The 16,505-nt window shown below is 40.7% G+C and overlaps 1 protein-coding gene and 1 long non-coding RNA gene across 2 annotated transcripts in view; one reads left to right on the top strand and one right to left on the bottom strand.

Moving 5' to 3' along the window:
- The window catches only part of LOC116815877 (coiled-coil domain-containing protein 162-like), a 98,454-nt gene that overhangs the window by 3,705 nt on the left and 78,244 nt on the right, over positions 1–16,505 (bottom strand). The window contains exons 28-33 of the mRNA XM_032764606.2: positions 15,867–16,034; positions 13,974–14,132; positions 12,278–12,412; positions 4,966–5,118; positions 4,004–4,213; positions 203–323 (exon numbers count right to left, since the gene is read on the bottom strand). Coding sequence (XP_032620497.2) covers positions 203–323; positions 4,004–4,213; positions 4,966–5,118; positions 12,278–12,412; positions 13,974–14,132; positions 15,867–16,034 — 946 coding nt within the window. The remainder of the gene's footprint in view (positions 1–202; positions 324–4,003; positions 4,214–4,965; positions 5,119–12,277; positions 12,413–13,973; positions 14,133–15,866; positions 16,035–16,505) is intronic.
- LOC142046571 (uncharacterized) overlaps positions 312–16,505 on the top strand; it is a 42,789-nt gene continuing 26,595 nt past the window's right edge. Inside the window, exons 1-3 of the long non-coding RNA XR_012655523.1 lie at positions 312–461; positions 2,565–2,689; positions 14,370–14,436. This is a non-coding gene — a long non-coding RNA (uncharacterized LOC142046571). The remainder of the gene's footprint in view (positions 462–2,564; positions 2,690–14,369; positions 14,437–16,505) is intronic.

The following is a 16,505-nucleotide window of genomic DNA, read 5'->3' as shown; positions in this document are numbered from 1 at the left end:
GCCCCTGACTTTAAACAATCCAGTTCTCTGATTGGTCCTCTGGTCAGGTGTTTGGTTACCCTTTCCAGGTAAAAGAAACTTAACCCTTACCTTACCTATCCATTTATGACAACAGTACCCAAGCCACACAATTAAGCTGGAAAAATCTACTCGTTTTGTTTGGATGTTCATGTCATTTTAAAAGAAATACCTGTTCCCTTACCTGCAGGTGAGTTTCTCTGGGATGTTACAGCTTCCAAATCATAAACCTGACACTGCAGTTCATCCACCCGCTGGAAGGCATCCAGTTTTAAACTACGTTCTTGGATCAACTGGCTTCTTATCTAAGGAGGATGGCAATATCACATGAAGAGGATTCAGGTTAAAAAAGAAAAAAAAATCTTCGGACAATCCTCGTTCAAAGCAAAGTCACAAGCTAAAGGGCTCAAAAGGAGGAGAAGCAGATGCCTTCAGCATCAGAGGTGGGCACAGTTCAGTGGTAATGAAGTAATTCCTAGATATCATTTTATAAAATGTATCTGGGATCCTTCTGGAGGAGACAGTGATATAAATGGTCATTACAACTATTTAATAAAATCTGCAGTTTCCAGCATTTTAAGAAAGGACAGTAGACAACCTGGGCTTTTTCCCTCCTCACTCCCCTGAGCTCTCTATTTATAACCCTTGTAACCCACACCCCACATCATGACCAGCCACTTCCAGCCTCAATGCCATTCTAAATGAAAGACAGGAGTGAACAACAGCAAGTCATCTTTCCCTCAGCTCCTCCAAGGGCTGTGGGGCCTGTCTTCTCAGTGCCCCACTCCCTGCCAGAACAGGGAGCAAGAAATGAGAACGAACAATTGAATCAGACACTGTTGAGATGATGGCTTAGTTCTAGACAAGGTAACTGTTATAAGGCACATGCTTTCATGCCCACATAGGTCTCCTTCTCGGGAGCTAACAGCAGCAGGGACCACTGTGTAGCACTAAAAGTCCAGACACTGTACTTGTTTTGTTTATCCAATACCACGTTATTTATTTTCTCAAAGGCCAATTTAGCTACTGATGCTTCCCGGCACTCAAAAGGTTACAAGTATTTTGTAAACACAACAAAAGGGTGCGCAGCTGCACCATTTAGAGACAGGGACTATGAACTCATTGGCCTATGTGCCAGGGCTGAATGCTTTGCTCTTCCAAAAGTCTCTTGGTGTCATATGCTCTTAATAAAGGCAGTCACAGAAAGTGTCAGCAGCCTGCCAAACTATTCCCAGCAAATGCTATCTGTCATCTCGATTCTCCCAAATCGCAGTGGGTGCTTTCAATTGGACTGTTCAGGTGGTTGAAGAGAGAAAATACTTTGGCCAGGTTTACAGGAGAGGCAGTCAGATAAGAACAAGGCTGTTTCATCCTATCTATGGTAGGACTGCAAATAAGGGATGGAAAGCCACACTTTATGCTGTTAGAGATTGTGGAGTGCATGAACTGCAGCCAAGGGGATTTACCTGACTAAAATCTAATCAAGTGGTTTTCAAACATTTTCATTCTGCAGGTCACTTTGTAAGAGACACAAAGCACCTCTCATTGACCCACTTATCCACCCGACAACTCAATCCAAGAGCTGGAGTATAGAAATTGTATTCATTAATTGTACTCATCCCGTGGCAGCGCTTTGAAGTGCGAGTGTGGTTGCAGCGCCAGCACTGGGAGAGAGCTCTCCCAGCGCTGCAGGTACTCCACCTCCTCCTGGGGATTAGCTTGCAGCGCTGGGAGCCGCGCTCCCAGTGCTGGGGCAGTGTTTACACTGGTGCTTTGCAGCGCTGTAACTTGCTGCGCTCAGGGGTGTGTTTTTTCACACCCCTGAGCGAGAAAGTTGCAGCGCTGTAAAGCACCAGTGTAGCCAAGACCTTAGTTAAATCAGCTTCTAAATTGATTCACTTAAATTTGTGCCAGTTCTTTTTGCAGACAGTCTTAAATCAGTCTAATAATGGAGGACATAGTTAAGCAATTAAATTAAGCTAAATCGATATCCAACTTCAGACTGTCCATACAACATGTTGGCACTGATTTAGTTAAATTGATGCAATTTCTGTGTGTAGACTGGGCTCAACCCTTCCTGTGTCTCAAAATGTTTCATTCAGTGGACCATCAAAAAAGGTTCTTTGAACCCCGGTTTGAGAACCATTGGTAATGGATGTGTCCCCCTTTATACTTAATCATGTCAGACAGAAAGTAGAGAAAGCAAAGGAATAATAAAATTTCTACATGCCAGCTATGTATGCTGTCTGCAATGGCTGTATACAACCTGTGTTATAGTATCAAAGACTTGACAGTTAGCATAAATGCTAATTATATTTCTTTTTTTACAACAGTAAACATTTGGAGTGGAGATAAAAATGACCTACCTATGGCAGCAACCAAGGTGGTGTGTTTTTGGTTGTGTGTCTCTTGCCCTGAGTCAATGATTTTGCCCTGTATTTGCTGGATTAATTGCAACAAGCCTTTTCTGTGTTATTCTACCATAGTAATGGTATTAAGATATGCTGAAGACGAAAAATCATGTGCTTTTGTTTTATACTAAACAGCAGCTGTTTTGTGTATGTTTTGGCTGTCAAGGCACTCTTGGATCTACGTTATACTTCCATAAATCTCCTAAGAGGATCTAGATTATCCCAGAACTGTTTAAACACAAAATATATAATCAGATAAGGTCAGTAAAATCTGCATATAAAACAAACCAAGTAGAATTTGCCAAACTTTTATTGTAAGTGAAAGGCTTGTGCTGTTGGGAATGATGAGCCATTCTATAATTTATACCAGATATAGTACTGCATGTTTGATTTCACCCAATAAGAACATTTAAATATTAACTTCTAAGTTTATGATGAAACTGCTGGAATGGATTTCCTCATTCATAGTTCACGTGACAGTGCAGGAGAAGAGAAAAAAGACTTCATATACCATTGGGTTAACTAGCAGGCACTTCTGGGCTCCTCCATTCCATTCAGTCATACCTCTCGACCTTAAATCTGCCAGAGTGTGATTGAAGCAACCACAATGTGACGCAAATGGCTGAAACATGATATACCTGTGTTTTGTTACACATTATAATCTGTCAATTTTGGTATAATGTTTGTGGGGGTTTTTTGTTTCGTTTTGTTTTTTTAATTATAAAGCAGTTTTAAAGGATGTTTTCTCACTCATTAAACCAGTTATTTAAAAAGAAATTAGGAAAGACAGAAATTCCATAATGTGCAAACAAACAAAGTACGAGTAGGACTTGAACCCTCAGTCTTCAGATCCCTAGTACAGAGCTAAAGAATTCCATGTTATCCTCTCTGTAGGCCAGCAGATAGTGAGGGATGTGATACAAATTTGCCAGTGGATTACACAACTACTTGCTAAATTATGATATAAAATGTAGGAGATCAGTGTCCCTGGGTTCTACAACCAGTTCTGGGAAGGGAGTATGATCTAGTGGTTAGAGCGGTGCTTACAAATACTTAGGTTTAGCACATTGTGGATGAGTGGAGGAAATTTAGGCTTGCCATTTTAAACACCTGGGTTTTATACCCAGTTCTGCCAGAAGTGACCTTCTGTGACCTCTCCATTAGCTTATTTGTAAAATGGGAGGAATACTTGCCTCTGAGGTCAGAGATTCAAGATAAGAGGTTGTGAAGTACACACAAATATAAAAAACTGTGGAAGAGATGAGCGTAGACCCCATGGTCTCCTAGCCCCCAACCTAGTGCACTGTTCCTTAGGCCCAAAGGCATTCTGTGGTGAAGGGTCTCTCTCTTCAGAACATCTCCTAGCTTGGCAGGGCTGCAGAAGGAGGCAGCAATAACTCCCAAAATGCAGAGTATACTGTGAAATCCAGGGCACTGGAGGGGATGCATTGATCAGAGGAAAGACATGCAACTGGTATCCAGTACTGAGGCCCTAGAACATGTCTCAAGGAATGTTAGCTTCCCTAGCTACATGGTACATGCTGAAGTGTTTAAAGGTGTAGTTATGCACTTACCTGCCGCATTTCTTTTTTGATCCGTTTTTGCTGAAGCTGCATTATTTTAGAAGATTTCTCAGCATCTTCGGTCAGACATTGCAGTCTCTGTTCTTTCTGCCCCATGTCTTCCAGCATCTTCTCCACGTTTGCTGCCTTCATCACATCCAGCTGTTGCCTGCTCCGGGCTTCTTGAGTCATCCTATGTTCTACTTCCTGCAGCAAGTGTTTCTATAACATAGAAATAACAATACGTGAGGCAACAGAACTCGAAAGACTCATTCCTTTCTAATATATAAAAACAAGCAGAATTAAAAACAAACCAACCCTCAAACTTTCTGGAATCAGAAACAAAATAGGGCAGAAACCCAATTTTTTCTCCTTTGCTTGTCACCTTTAAACAATGCCTGGAAAGGAGTTCCCTGCTCTGGTAAGTTACGAAACTTAAACTGCGTAACTTACACCAGCTTAGCCCTGTAGTGTAGGCAAGGCCTAAGTTAAACTTTTTGCATGTGGGAATAAACATTGGGTGTTCTTTTTTCCTCTTATTTAAAATAATTATCAGCAACATCTTACTGGAGTTATTTTTTAATACAGGTATTTAGCATCTGGAAGATATTCTGAGGCTCTTTGACAGTTCATATCTCCGTCTTACAGCTTCATTTTCATAAAACAACCCTTTTAAATCTTTGATTGTCATTTTGCTGAGGTGATGTAAATCTTATATATGATCCCTAACAGCTTCTGTTTATATTCCTCTCTGACTACAACAGTGCCTGTAGAAAAAGCTCACACCAATATATATGGTTTGGTAGAGTCAAAATATATACATCTTCAGCTTCCAGCTGTCCCTCAGTTGTTTCTGGAAGTATTTCCCTCTTGAAAGGCAATGGGTAAAATTCTCCGTTAAAGTAAGTGGTATTGAGAGCAGATGCGAATTTGACCCACTTCATAGAATGAGTCAGGATAGTTATTTTAGGTACCTGCTTATCTAACTGTTTCTTTAGTCTTTCATTGTCTGCTTGAGATTTTGCCAGAGCCTTCCTTATAGCCACTAGCTGCTGACGAAATAAAAGCACCTCTTGTTCTGCCAGCATCTTGGCATTCAAACACTCTTCTTTGTTTTGAAGGGCCTCCTGTTAACAAAAAGAACATAATAGAATTAAGGAATGAAAGCCATGGTCCTGTATTGTTAGTAGCACCAGATTACTTGAAAGGCGGCCTGCAAGGGATTTTTAATAAGTTGTGGGAGTCCCTTTTTGTTTCTTTCTGATTAAAAAAAGAAGGCCTGAAAAAGTTAGGGGTGGGACTTGTTTGATTTTGGGGCCTTTTGTATTGAGGGGCTTGTTTGGTATGTTTCTGCTCATTTTTTCTAAAGCCTGGTTTACACACAGATTTTGTATGGACAGAACTATACCTCTACCCAATATAACGCTGTCCTCGGGAGCCAAATAAATCTTACTGCATTATAGGTGAAACCGCATTATATTGAACTTGCTTTGATCCACCAGAGTGCGCAGCCCTGCCCCCGGGAGCACTGCTTTACCACGTTATATCTGAATTCGTGTTATATCAAGTCATGTTATATCGGGGTAGAGTGTATTTTGGTTAGGTATGTGATCGGTATATATAAAATGTTACCAAACTATTCAAGGTTAGTACAGTAACTCCTCACTTAAAGCCGTCCCGGATTAACATTGTTTCATTATTACGTTGCTGATCAATTAGAGAACATGCTCATTGAAAGTTGTACAATGCTCCCTTATAACATTGTTTGGCAGGCGCCTGCTTTGTCCACTGCTTGCAGAAAGAGCAGCCGTTGCAGCTAGTTGGTGGGGGCTTGGAACCAGGGTGGACTGGCAGCCTCCCAATCAGCTCCCCTAAGTTCCCTTTGCAGCAGCCACCGGCAGGCTACTAATTGCCAGAAGTTCACCTGTCCCTCCCCCGACTGCCATGTGCTGCTCCTGCCCTCTGCCTTGCAGCTGCTCCCAGGAGCCTCCTGCTTGCTGTGCGGGGTGGAGGGAAGAGGGGTGCTAATGTCAGGGTGTCCCTCTCCCCCATGCTCCTGCCCCCTGCTTGCCCCATCTCCGTAGAGCAGAGTGGGGAGGGGGACAGGGCTCAGGACAGAGGGAGCTTGCTGACAGCAGCTGTTGTCTCAACTAGCTGATCTACTTAAAAAGGAAGTGTACTTAGAGTGCGGTCAGCATACTTAAAAGGGGCAATGCACATCTCTCTCTCTCACACGGAGGGTGTGTCTCTCTGTCTCCCCTCCCTCCATTTGTGCTGCCTTGTAGAGTGTGAGGCTACATTAACAACTGTTTAACCCTTGATGGCTCAGCCGAGTGCTAGTTCATCATTTAGCTAAAGCATTCCCTGGGAAATATCCCACCCTATTCCACCCTCTGACTTCGCCACCTCAGCCAAGCTTCACAATCATCATTGCTGTGTGCAGTATTAAATTTTTTGTTTAAAACTTATATATATATTTTTGTTTGGTGAAAAAAATTTCCCTGGAACCTAACACCCCCCCCATTTACATTAATTCTTATGGGGAAATTGGATTCGCTTAACATGTTTCACTTAAAGTCGCATTTTTCAGGAACATAACTACAACGTTAAGCGAGGAGTTACTGTACAACCTCTAGTGCAAATGCACTTATATGAGTCCATGTCTTCACTACAGAGGCACAGCTACCACGCCATAGCTATGCTGCTGTAGTGAGGATGCTTCCAAAAGTGATATCACGTTAGGAACTCCAATTCCCCGAGCAATAGTAACTAGGATGACAGAAGCATTCTTCCTTCAACCTAGCTGCATCTACATCAGAGTTTAGGTTGGCAGTTTTTCACACCCCTGTGTGCCACAGCTATGCCAACCTAACTTTTAAGTGTAGACCAGACCTCAGCATAAGGACCTCTTATATCCTTCCCTTATGAGTATAAGCACCTTTATACTGGCGATGGTGTCCACACGAGGGGGTTGTACCAGTGTAGTTAAAACATTACAATTGTGTGTAGATAAGACCTTACAGGATCCTAGTTTTTTGTGATTAAACCCCCCTCCCCAAATTCTCCTATTAAAAAAACAAACCATAAAATCCACATTTTTACTCAATTAAAATGAAACATTGAACATTAGTTTACCTAGCCAAAATATATATAGGTATCAGCTGAACACAATGTTTTATTGATATATTTACAATTTAAGCAAGTTCAAAGCCTACCAATGTCATTAATCATTATAATAAAATAAAAATAGAATGATCCAGTTACAGTGCATTGCTTCTTTGCTATTATTGATGACCCTGCTGTTTCAACCTCTTCATTTCTTTTCATTCAGTTTATGTTTAGCACTTTCCATGTGTTCTGCAATTGTCTCCTTCATATGTAATCTACAGCCTTGTTGCATACAGTACAGAACAACGCATTACCATCAATGTGAAATTTGTCCTTGCCAAACTCAGCAATATTTTAGTGATTTTTAAAGTTTTTGGTATCTTTTCATAACTTTAATTACTTACATCTGAAAGCTGAAGTGAAATTTGAGATGCATTAAACACAAACCCACTGAGTAACCTCTGTATGCTGGGAGCAGTTTATTGGAGTATGTTTAGCTATGTAAATTTTAAGCACATTCAAAAAAAATCAACCACAGGAGCGGGAGGTTGTGCGCATTAAATAAGTGACACTGGTACTTTCAGTAAAATGTAGTTAATAGTTAATATACATTTTCATAAAATGTAAAAATTACAGATTTCTCTGTAAAAATGGAAATGCCATGTTTTTCTGTGGCAAACGGATTTCTAGGATCTCTGGTCCTTAGCAATATCAGGAGTATAAAATCTGATCTTCCTTAGTTTTTTTTGGAGGACCAGTAGGAGGTATAGGATACATTTATTTTGAATTCTTAACATGTTATTAAAGGCTGAAGTGCTGAATTTTTAGCAAAGCCTTCCTGTATTCAAAACGTTAATCACTAGAGTTAAATAGGTGTTAATAAAACAAAAGTTTTAAACAACCAGACTGATTAAGAGTCCCTCACCCTCTTAACAGTTCATCATTCATGCTCTGGGTTCATCGTCACTGCAGAGTTAACTCAGACTTTGACTCAGGTATTGCCCCTCAGTTTGTGAGAGTGTTTTATAACTAGGCTAGCTGGCACTGCTCAGTGTATGAGATAGCGCTCTGGTGCTGTTTTCACTCAGGTTGGTAACCTTCCTACTTTGCAGTGAGGATGTAGGCTAAATCACTCAAGTATTGATAGTCTTCCAGTGCTTTCCCCACAGTTCCCCTGGGTGTCCAGAAGCAGAGACTAGTCCTTCTACAATTCATTGGGAAAGAATCAGAGCAGATCAGCTTCCTGCTGCACAAAGAACCCAGGGATATGCCTCGAGATGGGTGAGCACAGTACCAATGCGGACACAGTAACTCAGATATATGGCTTTGTAGCTCATACCTAGACTAAGCCAATTCAGCTGACCACTCAAGATGACTCTCATCTTCTAACCTAGACATGATCTGAATTTCTAATGTAATTAAGAACCAACCCTGCTCCTGAAAACAACAACAAACCCACACAAGCCTCCACATTCAGGCCTCCTTCATATATACAAAAAGGCATCAGCCTAATTTTTCCCTTTGCAAATCTCCTTTAAACTGTTTCCTGCAGTCCTTACTCGAGTAAAACACTCCCATTAGAGAATCAGATCTCCATGTTTTCAACTATGAACTATCACCTCAAATGTTAATTCATATATGTTTCAGTTAAAAGTGAAATCTTATCAGTAAGTTTGCAGACAGGCAGACAATAATACTGACACCTGGAATATAATCACTTGCAAAGAAAGCCTCAATAATTACAGGAAATAATCTGTCAAGGTACAATGATTAGCTTTATCATTTTGTCCAGCTTCAGTGAGCAAAACTCATTAAGAACTCACAGTATGGCTGAATATGAACAGATTGTCCTCAAGTTCACTGGAATCCTGGTGCAGTCAGGTTCCATGGAAAACTGGGTTTGCTGGATTTGCTTCTGGAATTTACTTTGACTGGTTCCCATCCCATTTTGTGTTCTCTGCTATAAAACACTCACTCGCTCATACAGGGTTGGCCTAACAGATTTATGGAGCCACCCATGAATTGACAGAAACAGAAATCGGATCATGAGTTGCACATCAGTTGCAGAGCACGCAAGACACGTGAGCCCACAGACCAAAGAGTAGGGCACAAAGCAGCCACTTATTGTGCTTGTGTTTGAAGCCAGCCGTGCATTCACTTTTTCCTCCCAGTGTTAGCATGGCTGGGTAATACATAGCCTGACACCCTCCTTCTCTCTCTCTACTCTGCCTCACTAACTCTCCTCACTCCAGTATATTCAAACCCACTGCAACTGCAGCTATAGGTACCTTCCTTACATACCAAAGATAATCACTGGTACTCAGTCCTTCTGTTGCATCCATTTTATGTAGATTGTAAATTCTTCAGGGAAGGATCCTTCTTTTCTTGAACGTTTTTGAAGCCCCATGTACGCCAGTTACACTACATAAATAATAAAATGTCAGAATGGCAGCCACTGACTTCCCATCCTGCATGGAAAGCCCCAGTATGTTATAGGATACTATGAGTAAATGGTCACGTGCTTCTGATAAAAAGTCTACATGAGTCTCAGAGGTCTTGAGGTGTTTACCTGGCACTTCTTCATACATAATCCTAAACCACATCACAAGGTCAGCCCAATTTTTTCCCCTCTCTTCTTGGCATAAACATATGGATTCTTTAATCCTTCTAGTTGTTAAATAGCATTAGTGCCTCACTTCCCATTTTCTAATGGTTTGACTCTCTTTTAAGTCAAGATGTTATTTAATTACATAACAGTTATGTTACATAAGTTGTTGAAGAACTAACTACAGATAGGAGGAGGTGGCCTTGTTTAGATTTACACTTTAAACTATCCCTGGTTTTGCTCTGGATTCTTGACCAGAAAAGTTATATATTGAGTATTTAACACTATCTATGTTGCCATTCTATTCTGCATAAGTTCTTATTCATGTAGTATATGAATGTCTTCCACTAGCACACTAAGAATGAGACTGACATCCATCAAGTGTTTGCTCTCTCATCCCTTCCCTACATGTACGTGCAAAGAAATATGTGAAGTAGAATGTTTTGTTTTGTAATTAAATATTTTTATATAAATATATCTTGTCTCCCAAACAACACACACTCCATTGCACACATCTTTCTCTCTCTCACTCACCCCACCCCCCCATATGTTTATGTTAGAGAATGGTAGGTTACACAGTCTTGAGCCACCCCTTGAGATGGTTCAGTCTCCTGCACAGATGAGCTTTACCCTTACTGTAGAGAGTTCTATTGTGCCAGAACAGCAAAGGTTGTTGATTACTCTTCATTCTGGAACCTCAGTCGATCCTTTAGATACTAATCGCCTAGGCCCAGGGTCATCTTGAAAATAAAGACCAAGACCTCCAGCTTGATTCGATATTCTATGGGTATCCAGCATAGAGAGCAGCGGATAGATTTGCTGTGCTTGCAGTAGCCTACGTTGCTGAATAGATGAGCTGCAGCTTTCTTTACTAGTCAGAATTTCCTAAATACTGAAGGTTTCATGCCCAGGAAAATCACTTTGCAGTGGTTCCGGCCGAGATGTGACGCAGGCATGAATAACTGAGGTCAATTTATCATCCACCTGGATGAGACAGAGACTCCTAGCCATCTGAAGATGGTAGAAAGTGTTACTCACAGATGCTGCTATGCAAGAGTTCAGTATCAATGACGAATCCAGGAATATGCCTAAGCTTTAAAGACTGAATTGACCAATTGTGGGGTGCACCTTCAACCAAAGCAACAGAACGTTTCTAACTTGTGACGTAATCTGCAGTATTGCACTTCTCTAGCTCTGTAAATAAATCTTGACCTGCCCCTAGAACTACAAGATGAAATAAAAACATGCAGACTCCAGTTTCAGCCTTGCCAAGAATTCATAGAGTAGCACACAGCAAGTCAGGCCCATGCATTTGTTTTGGCTAGTTGAATCATGTAAAGTAACACTTTATAAAATGACTTTTTATACAATAAGCATCCAGTCTTTATACAAAGCAATATTTTGTTCTTTCCTTCTTGTCACTATTGGATTCCTTTTTGGCTTTCTTTGGTATGAATTACCACTGCTGAGAATCTGTTCATCCTCTTCAGGTTTTAAGATAGTCAACCATATATATTATCTAGTTTGCTGTCTCAGTTTAAACTAACAAAACCAACATTCCCGTTCATTTTTCCTCTGTTTTAATTATTTTTAAGTCCTAGAGAGCCATCGTTTTATTTCAAATCCATAAGCTAGAGGTCTAATTCAGTCTCTTTTTTGATTAATCAATCATCCATCCACCTATTTAGCATCTCCTTGACATAAATAACAAAGTGTATGCACATACAGTTGTACATTGGTTTAAACACACACATGCACACACACACACCATTCTGCCTTTACTAATTTTAAATTAACAAATATGATCATTCTGCCTTTCCTTGGTTTGGCATATAGAGCCAAATAATCCATGTAATGGTCAGTAAACTATATATTCCTTTCTGTCCAACCACTTACAGAGAGAGAAGGCATATTTTTTCCATTCATCTGCACTTTGGTTTAATTTAGTAATCTTTGAGCTCCATCCATCTTTTCCTTAATTTAAATAAGAACTTTGTATCCCATTCTGCTTTCCTTAAATACCCTGTAGTTCTCTTCTATAAAAAGCACCATGCACACCAAAGCAGAAGTCAAATTATCCTAAGCCTCCCCCTCTACCCCATCAAAAAACAGTACTTTCCCAAACTATGTCCACAAACAAATATGCATCCTCTCCTACTAGACTATACATATCTTCATAATATTGTTGTCCCTCTTCTTTCTCATTTGCTTTGATCAGTAGTGAAATCGTTAATTTTGACATATAAATTGTCAAAATTAGTCTTCAGAGCCAATGCCTCGATTGGGGTGAATGTGGGCTGTTCACAGTACTTCTCAGAGTTGTTATTTCAGACTGTCTGCTGAGTCAGGCAGACATCTCTGCTCAGGTTTAATCTCTGTAAAAATAACCTTTGGACTGTGAACAACCATAATTTACTTCTTTTAAATCGAAGCTTAGAATTTGGAGCACAAGATAATAGTCGCCATGGAAAAGTACTGGCTTTTTAGCTGCTGTGAGCTGGCCAAATTTGATCCCTAGTTTAAGCAGAAAATAAAAAAGGACAAGTAAAAATGAAGGAATCAGGATTTCTCACCTTCTCTGCATTTCTCAGTTTTACAGAAAGTTGTGCCTTCTGAATAGTCTGCTTCCAGCGGTTCAGGACTTTCAGCTTACACACCAGCTCCCCTAGTCTGGTGTTTTCATCCTGCAAGGCCTGCAGCTGCTCTTGCTAAAGACAATATTATCACAATCACTATTAAGAGAGACTTCTTACAATGGCACTTTCCCTTAGAGCAACCTGCAATGTTTTTACAATAGGTTTTCTCTCCAGCTGAAGTCTGAACTTCCAAACCTTCAAACTTTGCAGTTTAAACCAGTGCACTTTTCAAAATGAATTTCAGTTACTGTATCTATGAGGGAACAGAAGTGAACACTGCCCACAGACAGAAAATAAACAAACAGGCAAAACTGTGTAAAAATAAACCACCACTAAGATAAAACAGATGCATTTTTCTGTGGATATTCAAATTTACCCAAATGGTTTGGAGTTATATTCATTGGTTCATATTCAGTTCCTTATTTCGCCCCACTCATGATTTTCCTGATAAGGATGACATAATGGCAAAATTAGAAAATATATGAGAATCTGAACCCTATTTTTCCTGACACTGCCCCAGCTGGGAGGCTTATTGATGACAACTGTACTCTTGAGATGGATCTGGTTGTAAATGTAATATAGCCATTTCCCCTCACATGCTTTCCCACTTGTTAGACCTGGAAGTGTATTCTTCATGATTTATCATAGATATTTAGACGTAAGATTCTGGTCTGACAAAGGAAGACCAAGTTGGTCTCATTTGACATAACTGATGGACTGATCAACGACTCTATTCTTCCAAGTTTCCCACATCAATTATACTAGCCTTGGATATAAAAATGTTTATTTTCACTGGATTATCTTCTTCATTGGGGAGCTAAGAATTTGGCTGAACGCACTATTACTTATTATTCGTATTACCATCGTGACCAAAAGCTGGTAGGCACTACGTGTGGAATTTATGGTAGCTTTTCCTTTGGTTCTCAGATATATAAGATTTTTCCCCCACCCCCCCTTCTATACTGACCTTTTGGAACACCTAATTTTCAGATTATGGACTAGTTATGGAGAGTTAAGATTACCGTATTTAGTGATTATGGCCCCAGTTCAGCAAAGCACATGAGTGGTCCCCATTGCTATTCAGCAAAGTGCTTGCTTGCAATTAACTTTATGCACATGAGTAGTCTCTGACTTACAACTGGACTACTTGTGCTAAATTAAGCAAGTGCTCAAGTGCTTTGCTGAACATTGCTGAACGGGGGCCTGTTTGTCTGCCTGTGAACAAGGGTCTATTCTAATGTTGATTTTCCTCCTAGATTTCAGACTAAAAGCTCAGAGAATACCAATTTCTTTCTCTCTCTCTTTTTGTCCAGTGCTGAGAACATTGTCTGTTCTAAATTATAGCAATATCCTTTTGATTTTATGGTTAAATTCCACGTATACATTTCCATTTCTACTTCAGATGGACCTGAACTGCAAAGCTCAGACCCAGAACTCAACCTCTTCAAAGTACACCAGGAGTAGGATGCAAGTTTTTGGGTCAGCCCATTACAGACACACAAGACAGTTGCCAAGTTCAGAGTCAAAACCACCACCAAAGTTCAGTAGGTTTTATATCCAGACATTTGGTTTGGGCCCATAATTCCTACACTTAAAAAACAAACAAAGAAACAAAATAAACCTCCTCCCTTACTTTAGACAAATGTTCTTTCAATCCATCATCATCATCATCTTTAATGGAACCAAATTTTTTCTTCAGATCAATCATATTGTCAACCCCTTCTTTTCTCACTTCACTGATGATCTCAAATACTTGTTGGCTCATATTAAGGCGATAATCATCTAGCTTCCCCTGCAATTAGAAACAGAAGCCAACAGTATGGAGGAGGGAAGACACATACATATGAACTTAATAAAACTATATTCTAAATAATTCTTCCATATAAAAATATGCAGGTTATGCATTAAAATGCATCTAGTAGAGCATTTAAATGAATTAGTGGCTCTTTTTATAAGATATGCAAGACCTTAATTTCTCTGCAAATTTTTTTTTTACCATCTTTTAATGGGATTGTATTCTGCTCATCAGATGCTGGAAAAAGAGGAACATGGACTAGCAGTCACCATGGAGTCCCTTGCGCACAGTATTTTAGAAGGTATGAGAAGTATCTTAGTTCCTGCCTGAAAACTTTATCTGATAATTATTTCACAGAGTCATAAAGTAGCAGAATGAGGAAGATTTCTTCCTTTAGCCAGACATTCCAGCCCATGTCATTTCAATTGCATAGCTTTGTAGATAAGCTATCAATATGCACAAAACACATGTGTTTAATAGAATGAGTAGCATGTTGTAACAACAACCTTTTTGGTACAAAATGGATTCATGTTAGAGACAACAAGTGAGACAGTGAGGAGATGAGACCGCAAGTAATTCTGCTACCACCCTTGCCATCCTCTGGGGCATTAATAGACTTGTGGATACCTCACAGATAATCCTGAACTAGAGCCCAGGGCCGTCTCCAGGCCACGGCGTGCCAAGTGTGTGCTTGGGGCGGCATGCCGCGGGGGGCACTCTGCTGGTTGCTGGGAGGGTGGCAGGCGGCGCCGGTGGACCTCCCGCAGACACACCTGCGGCAGCTCCACCGGAGCCGCAGGACCAGCTGACCGTCCACAGAAACGCCTGTGGGAGGTCCATCAAGCCACGGGACCGGCAAGCAGCAGAGCGTCCCCCACGGCGTGCCACCATGCTTGGGGCAGTGAAATTGCTAGAGACTGCCCTGCTACAGCCCCAAAATTATGTATTGGATTGCTTCTAGAACAGGTTATTGATCAAATGAGTAATTTTCTTATATTTCAGTACTCCTCAAATAGCCCCAATGAAATCAACAGGAAGGACCATTTAGGAAGTAAGGCACTACTCAGCATGAAGAATGGCATAACAAGTTGGCCCTTGGTCAGTGGTTCTCAAACTAGGGCCGCCGCTTGTTCGCGGAAAGCCCCTGGCAGGCCGGGCCAGTTTGTTTACCAGCCACGTCTGCAGGTTCAGCTGATCACAGCTCCTACTGGCCGCGGTTCACTGCTCCAGGCCAATGGGGGTGGCGGGAAGCGGCGGCCAGTACGTCCTTCCATGGCCTCTGGGAGCTGTGATCAGCTGAACCTGTGGACACGGCAGGTAAACAAACTGGTCTGGCCCACCAAGCGCTTTCCCTGAACAAGCGACGGCCCTAGTTTGAGAACCACTGCCCTAGGTTATTAAGAAAAATAATATACATTGTTTTTAAATTAAAAATTAACTTTTATTCTCACCACTGTAGCTAAAAAGAGCAAGTGTCCCCACCCTTTTAAATGGGATATTAGTCCTCTTTAAAATGTACCTTCTCTTCATCAGAATAGATCCACATACTTCCCTAGCTGAAAATTCCCCCAAGATACTCCCAGAGTACATAAAGAGATGAACAGTAATTCATCCATCCTCTTTAGCTTGTGGGCCCATTTCTCTAATTCATTTCTTTCTATGCCACGCATACTAGATAATACAATGGCAATTAAAAGGGACCTATCAGATACCCACTTGGTTTGTACTTACTTTTAGATGTAAACAAGTCACAAATAGATTCTGTACTAACGTTTCAAATTCATCTTGCACTTCTTTCCTTATCTCCTCTTTGAGACGAAGATTTTCTTTTTCTAGATTATTGAGTCTGGCTCTTAGAGCAGTTATTTCCACAATCATCTCATGACTCAGCTCTGCTATCTATCAAAGAAGAAAAATGTAAATTAGTGAAACTAGAGATGGGCCTAAACCAAAAACCCTTGGTCTGAATATTCCAGAACTTTGAAAAAGTTTGGCTACAGATATGATCCTCATGGCTTGAGTCCATTTCTAACTGAAAGGTTACATTATAGTAATTAAACAGTTCTGTAAAATCACCCATGTTTTGCATTGAAGTTATTTCCTTTAAAGGGGCTGAATACAAAGGATCCCCGAGCAGGGCCGGCTTTAGGAAGTGTGGGGCCCAATTCGAACAGTTTCGATGGGGCCTCGGCAGGGATGACTTGAAAAAAAAAATCCAGTAAAAAGCATCAGAGAATCCTGTGGCACCTTATAGACTAACAGACGTTTTGGAGCATGAGCTTTCGTGGGTGAATACCCACTTCGTCAGATGCATGTGGTGGAAATTTGCAGGGGTAAGTATATATATGCTAGCAAGCAAGCTAGAGATAA

Source organism: Chelonoidis abingdonii, chromosome 3 (genome assembly GCF_003597395.2).
Source record: "Chelonoidis abingdonii isolate Lonesome George chromosome 3, CheloAbing_2.0, whole genome shotgun sequence".
NCBI classification, from domain to species: domain Eukaryota; kingdom Metazoa; phylum Chordata; order Testudines; family Testudinidae; genus Chelonoidis; species Chelonoidis abingdonii.
Note: the sequence above shows the minus strand (reverse complement) of the source record. Positions and strands in the feature narration are given on the sequence as shown.